The 7263-nt window shown below is 51.2% G+C and overlaps 1 protein-coding gene across 2 annotated transcripts in view; it reads left to right on the top strand.

Annotated features, from left to right (window-relative positions):
* The first annotated feature begins 6154 nt into the window (after window positions 1-6154).
* The window catches only part of Sp1 (Sp1 transcription factor), a 39832-nt gene continuing 38723 nt past the window's right edge, over window positions 6155-7263 (top strand). The window contains exon 1 of one of the 2 annotated variants that reach the window (XM_050126647.1): window positions 6155-6229. In XM_050126647.1, the coding sequence (XP_049982604.1) occupies window positions 6223-6229 (7 nt within the window). In that variant the 5' untranslated portion in view covers window positions 6155-6222. The remainder of the gene's footprint in view (window positions 6230-7263) is intronic. The other variant, XM_050126646.1, reaches the window with a different exon arrangement.

The raw sequence follows: 7263 nt of genomic DNA, 5'->3' as shown, positions 1-7263 counted from the left end.
CCCTTGGTCAGCGCCCCCGGACTTTTCTGTAGTGCGGATGGAAGGCTGGGGGTGGCTGCGCTTTCTCTCAGCCCTGAATTGGCGGAGAGGACTCCGGGCTGTTTGTTCCAGGAGAAAGAAACTGCTTCAATTTTGGTTAAAAGTGGAACTTAAAATGCTGTCAGACAGGACCTTCCCGGTTCAGGCTTCAGGGTGCAGGCTGCGGCGGCGAGAGGCTATTGAGGGCTCCTTCCCTCTAGGTGTGAGCTCCGTATTTGGGGAAGGAAAACGCTTTGATTATGTAATAGACCTAGCCAGAACCCCTGAACAGACTTTAAAAGACTTTAAAAAAAATTAAAAATTTAAAAAAATTAAAATTAAAAATTTAAAAAAATTAAAATTAAAAATTTAAAAGACTTTAAAAAATTATTGCCCCTCTTCTTGGTTCAGACCATCTCTTAGCCTTCTCCCCAGTTCCCAGCCTCCTGGAGAGCAGGCCAGGCCGTCCTCTGCCTCACTCAGTGCGGGAAGTTTGCACGATCTTTCGAGTTCTCGTGGGTGTGTGTGTACACGCCTTTATCCCCAGTGTTAAGAGTTCAACCAAGACTACATGAAGAACCCTCTCCCCCATCCCCCCATAAGCAGATGGACTGTGGAATTGAAAGCAGCTTCAGTCTTTTGCAGCGTGCCTCAAGCCTCCCTATTTGTTTTTAGCCCGTGCCAGCAACCAACGGCTTTCTATTTTCCTGCCTTAATTTTCTTTCCAATTGCTGATATGACTGCTGTTCCTGCCAACACAACCACCTCCTACCTCTCTTGTGTTTTGACACAGGGTCTTCCATACCCAGGCTTCTGACTTCGGAGGCCATCTGTGGAGTTTACACCAGGACAGCCTTCTTACACCTCTCCTCAGAAGAGGCAGTGTTTGTTTGTGGTTATACCAGAGTGCAGCTACAGAAAGAACTAGCATTGTGTGGGTTTTCGCCTCACTGTGCAGCCTTAGCTGGCCTGGATGGAACTTGCTTTGGCCTTGAATTCAGAGATTAGTGTACTGCCCTCTCTTAGAGAAGGGTTACAGCATTAAAGGTGTGTGCCACCATACCCGGTTCTGGGCTTTTAGTTTATCTATCTATCTATCTATCTATCTATCTATCTATCTATCTATCTCTCTACCTATCTTTTGTTTTTCGAAACTGGGTTTCTCTGTGTAGTCCTGGCTCTCCTGGAACTCACTTTGTAGCCCAGGCTGGTCTTGAACTTAGATCTGCCTTCCAAGTGCTGGAATTAAAGATGTATGCCACCATTGCCCAGAAGGTTTTAACTTTTTTAATGCAAGCCCTCAGGTACTTCAGGCCTGTATCTTCTCAGAATTGCCATGAACTCCAGATCCTACCTCTGACTCCCAAGGGATAAAATTACAGGCTCTATCTTGATCAGTTCATACAGGGCTATGGCCCTGACCAAGGCTTTGTGAATTCTAGATAGTGAAATTTACTGACTCTGAGCTGTGTGAACTAAATTTTTTCTTTCTTTCTACTTTTATTGGGGGCTTTCACTATGTGTAGCCTTGACTGGGCTAAATAGTCCTAGCTAACCACTTACATCTCTTAAATCAAAGGTTTGTGCTGTCACCCTGGGCCTTAAATTGTTTTCTTGACCTTGACTCCAAACACTCCCTGTCCTCAGTTTTAGAGAGCCCATCAATACCACCAGAGCCACCAGCTAACTGCAGGGCCGCATGCATGCATAGTACTAGGTACTACTCACTGTCCAGGCTAGCATGAGTCACAATGTTTCTCTCTCTCTCTCTCTCTCTCTCTCTCTCTCTCTCTCTCTCTCTCTCTCTCGACAGGGTTTCTCTGTAGCTTTGCTTTGGAGCCCATCCTGGAACTAGCTCTTGTAGACCAGGCTGGTCTCGAACTCACAGAGATCCACCTGCCTCTGCCTCCTGAGTGCTGGCATTAAAGGTGTGCGCCACCACCGCCTGGTGTGACAATGCTTCTCTGATAAGGAAACAAAGACAGCAAATACACAGAATGGGTCATTTAATGACTATTGCAAGATTGTCTACGGTCAGTTCTAGGGTTCTCATATATTCCCCGAATCCCCAGATTGAAAAACCCGATTTGTTCCCAGTCTTTTTTGCTATGACGTTCTTGCTTCTTCGGGGCTTTAGCCGTTGTCCTCTCTTCTTTCCTCCTCTCTCAATTTCTGTTTGGCTGGAGAAAAGCTTTCATTAGCCAGAATTTGCATATCCTGTAGCGCAGTTTGTCCTCCAATTCAATTTCTGTCTCTGTTTTTGGAGTCACAGTCTCACCTAGAATCAGCAAAATGTTGGTCAGGCTGGCCTTGAACTTTCAATGCTCTGTCTTTGCTGTTCCTAGCTCCCAGATGCTGGCATGACAGGGATTCATTGCTACCCAGCCTCCAATGCTCTTTTACTGTGTGTGAGTCCTAGCACTTCAGAGGCAGAAGCATGGATGCCTGGGAGGAAACCTCTAATCCCAGCACTCTGGGGCAGAAATTGTAGTAAAGCCTGAGCTACAGAGTGAGAAGGAAGCAAACAAGTTAGAATGCTGACCTCCAGCACTGCCTTCTCCCCACTCCTGGTGCCCAATACTTTACACAGCTTCACAGCTGTCAGGATCTTACTTTACAAGGATGAGTAATGGAGTCTCTTCCTTCCAGGAAGTATCTTTTCTCCAGTCTCCCTCCCCCACCAGCCTTTCCCTTTAGATTAATTACATTTATTTTATTCGGAGGAGGTGGGGAGAACAAACCCTTGTGTGTGTGTAGGTCAGAGGGCAGCTTTTGGGAATTACATTTACTTATAGGTCAGTGTGTGTAGGCAAGAGGCTGTTTTTTGAGAACTGGGCCTTCTCTTACCAAGTGGATTCCTAAGTTCATGTATTTGGTTTGGTTGGCAGGTTGGCCGGGGAACCATCTCTCTCCCTTCTCTAGACAGGGTTTCTCTGTGTAACAGCTCTTCTTGCTTTGTAGACCAGGCTGGCCTGAAACTCAGAGTCACCTACCTCCTGAATGCTGGGATTAAAGGTATGTGCCAACATTGCCTGGGTACCTGTCCAGATTATTGGTAATTTGTTTTAATATTTTCAGTGCTCCTGCTTTGAACACCAACACTCAGCAGAGAGAGAGATTGGTGACCTTTGTAAATTCAAGAACAGCTTGATTGCTAGCTGGTGGCGACAAACACCTTTAATCCCAGGACTCAGGAGGCAGAGGCAGGGGAATCTCTCTGATTTGGGGCCAACCTCCTGGTCTACAGAGCGAGTTCCAGGACAGGCTCTAAAGCTACAGAGAAACCCTGTCTCGGGGAAAAAAAAGAACAGCTCCACAAAGTAAGTTCCTGGGCTACACGAGCAGACACTGTTTTAAAACATAAGTTAAGGTTGTTTGGTTTAATCTTAAGAAAAGCGGCTCTGCCGACACAAATAACTCCAATTAGACCATATTAAAATGCTAGCGTTTAATAAATGCAGCACTCACGGATGGGCTAAGATAGCTTGGTGAGTAGAGGAGCCCACCCAAACCTCGGAGACCACTTGTTCCTTTTCCCAGAGTGAGCCTAACTACCCGGGTGTGTGTGTGTGTGTGTGTGTGTGTGTGTGTGGTGTGTGTGTGTGTGTGTGGTGTGTGTGTGTGTGTGGTCCTGACCCTCCTTGGGGGAGGGGTCAGCGCTTGGCTGGCTCTGGGAGTTGGAGTCCAGGCCAAGGCAAGTCCCTGTGGGAGAGTCAGTGCCTTTTGCTCCAGTGGCGCTCCATGGATGACTGCCAACTTATTATATTCCAGTCTCTTTGGATATAGGGGTGTGACAAGGAGCTGAGGTGATGTTTGTGAACAACAAAGGTGGTGGCACACGTCTTTAAACCCACCACTCAGGAGGCAGAGGCAGGCAGATCTCTGAGTTCAAGGCCAGCCTGGTCTACAAAGAGAGTTCCAGGACAGGTGCCAGTGGGAGGGCTGAGTGTTTCCCGAGAACAATGTACGCCAGAAGGAGAGTTGACTAACACCCACCTCCTATAGTAATAAAAGTAAGGACTCTACCCACTGAGGGGGGCAGCGAGCACTTTCTAATCCCCGCAGGGATTAAGGGAGTAAGGGAGATCTAGGCCAACCTAGGCCACCCTGTTTCCTATTCCTGTAAGACAAAGTTAAAAAAAAAGAAAAAGCCACAATGTTTCCCCTTAAAATACGTACTTCTGATATTTATTATTATTTTATTGAGACAAGGTTTCTCTGTAGCTTTGGAGTCTGTCCTGGAACTTGATCTAGTACAATAGACCAGGCTGGCCTCGAACTCACAGAGATCCGCCTGCCTCTGCCTCCAAAGTGCTGGGATTAAAGGCGTGTGCCACCACTGCGGTCTGTTATTTAATTTCGAGGCTTCCAACTCACAGAGACCTATCTGCCTGTCTCTGGTCCCCCACTCCCAGTGCTAAGTTTAAAGGCATGCACCACAACCGCCTGGCTTTATCTTAATTTTCCTTGTTTTGATACACGATCTTTTTGCATAGGATACTATTTAGACCAGGTTGGCCTCGAATTCTCAGGGATCCTCCAGTTTTTGCCTTCCTAGAATTTGCCTGGAATTAAAGGTGTGCACCACCATGCATTTATAATATTTTTCTTATAAGCTTGTCATAAGTAGTACTAACTGCCTATCTAACTGGTACATCCAGAACAGGTAAGTTATCTGCCATTTATCTCAGCAGAGGCCTGTTTCTATCATCTTCAAAGTGCTTTAAATCCAGCTGGTAATACTTCTGCATTCGGGAACGCTGAGTCGTAGATAATGCAGCGATGCTGTATTAACTACAAATGCTCCCGGTCCCTAACAAACTATCCAGGCCTTAGCCATTCAAACAAGGATAAAGGAGGCAAAATGGAGGCCAGGGAGTCAACTGCTTCGGGCAAAATCTTTAACCATCGTGATTGCAAAAGAAAGTAACTAGGTTACTGTGCTTTCTTAGGTTAAGCGGTGTTTACGAGGAAAGAGGGGAAATGGAAGTTTAGTAGGAGAGCTTCGCTCCCGGAAGTTCCTCAGCGTACGTTAGTCTCACAGAAGAGTTCTGGACAACGGAACCCTGGCCCTGGATTTGGCGCGCCTGGGAACGCTGAAGAAAATGGCTGGCGTTTGCTAGTTTCCCGAAGCCTTCCATATTGGTCAGCCCCGAACTGAGATCTGAGTGCCGTCACCAGCTCCCGGCCCGCCCGCCGCCGCAGGGCTTCCGCCCACGGGAGAGGGCGCCGCCCACCCACGCCTGCAGGGTGCGACCCCCTGGGGCGCCACACCGCGCTCGCTCGCGCCGGCTCTGACAGGCGAGGAGCGGGGATCAGCGGGAGCGCACGGCCTAACGACGGGCGCGGGACTCCGACAGGGCCAACATGGCGACGGACGCCTTTTGGCACAGCTAGGTTCCCTCCTCACGATGGGCGGCCCTAGAACGACCATTGGCCGAGCTAGGGGCGGTGCCAGGCTTCTTCCTTCCCCTCATTGGTCTCCGTATCAGAAGGGAAGCCAGGTCTCCTCTCCGCATTCCAAGTTCCAGGCTGCACCTTTTATTCGGCGTTTAATTGGCTTTCGGCTCCTGTCAATATTCGTCCTGTTCCGGCTCGTTTCAGCTGTGGTCCAATCATAACTTTCTTAACTACCCGCCTGAATTCTGATTGGTTGAGACGGCTTTCCCCCTTGCCCGTTCGGCCTATTTCTTACTCTCCACCTAAACGGACTTTGCCCAGGCATGCCCAAGAGTCTAATTGGCCGTCGTCCTGTCACTCCTACCCAGGCTCTTCCTATCCCCACCGGTCTCGGAGCCCGCCTGGCGCTTCACTGGTTGCTCTGCAAGTCGATCGTCTTCCAGTCCCGCCCATCCTCACTTCCTGGACCTTTCATTGGTTGCTAAAACTGAGAGGGCGGTCTTTCTGGGCGGACGCCGGACACGCAACTCGGCCTCACACGCCTTATCGGGGGGAACGCGTCTCTCCATTGGGCAGGCTGCCCGCCTGTCTTCCGCAAGGCCCTCCCTTCTCCCTCCCTCATTGGGCGGGGCAGCAGATAAGGGGCGGAGACTAGGCCGGGCTTGTGGCGCGCAGCTCCCTCCTCCTTACCCCCCCCTCCCTGTCCGGTCCGGGTTCGCTTGCCTCGTCAGCGTCCGCGTTTTTCCCGGCCCCCCCCAACCCCCCCGGACAGGACCCCCTTGAGCTCGCCCCTCAGCTGCCACCATGAGCGGTAAGGATGAGTCCACTCCGCGTCTAGGGGTGGGAGGGGAGTGAGGGGGCGCGCGCGAGGGCCGACCGGGCGGTCCCCGCTGTGAGGGGGGGCGGGCGGGAGGCGGCGGCGGCGGCCTTGGTCCCGCCCGGGGCGGAGGGAAGGGAGGGAGAAGGGGCAGTGGCGGGGCCTCGGAGGAGGAGGGGGGATGGGCCATCCGCCCCGGGGGAGGGGGCAGCGTGGCCTCGCCCGCCCCCTGCCCGCCCCGGCCACGGGGGACGGGCCTTACCCCCCACGACTCGGCCGGCCGCCTGAGGCTCCTCCCGTCGGGGGCTGGCGCCGCGGGGGCGGCCCGACCAGTGCAGGCCCCGCCTGAGCCAACCGCCTCCCCGGTCCGTCCTCCGGTCCCTGCCTGCCCCAGGCCCTCCCCCGCACCCCCCGTGCATTTCCCTTCCCCCATCTGACCCGCCCTTTCCACGCCCCTCACCCCGAAACCGCCCCTTCCTTCTAGGGCCCGCCCTCTCAGCCCCAAACCTGAGTTCTAAGCCCTAGACCACTTTAGTCCCTGAAGTGTGTTCAGATGTCTCCCCATCGGTACTTAGAATGTACTCTTTCTCTTTCCCTTCCTGTTTGGTTAATTTTTTTACATTTGATCTTTCCCCGTCTTTCTTCATCCTAATTTTAGCACATTTTCCATCCACCCACATGTTGGGTTCCCTCTTCCTCCCAGAATGCTTTCTTTTTTCTTTTGAGACAGGGTCTCCTTGATATTTGTTGGCTTGGAAGTTACTATGAAGACCAAGCTGTCCTCTAATTTTTAGCTATCCTCCTGCTTCTTCCTCCTGAGTCCTGGGATTACAGAGTGTGCCAACACTAGGGGCAGCTTTTTGTTATTCCTGAGACACTGCCCTTGGATTCCCTTTCTCAGAAGTGTTGTTTCTCTATCTGTAGCCCAGACAGATCTAGAACTGGTGAGCCACCCCCCTCAAGTGCTGGGATTATAGGTGTGAGTCACCATGCCTGGTTCCCAAAGCCCTTTTTTTTTTTTTTTTTTT

This window comes from Alexandromys fortis, unplaced genomic scaffold (assembly GCF_014885135.2).
Source record: "Alexandromys fortis isolate MF-2015 unplaced genomic scaffold, M_Fortis_MF-2015_v1.1 scaffold_264, whole genome shotgun sequence".
Lineage (NCBI taxonomy): Eukaryota > Metazoa > Chordata > Mammalia > Rodentia > Cricetidae > Alexandromys > Alexandromys fortis.
Note: the sequence above shows the minus strand (reverse complement) of the source record. Positions and strands in the feature narration are given on the sequence as shown.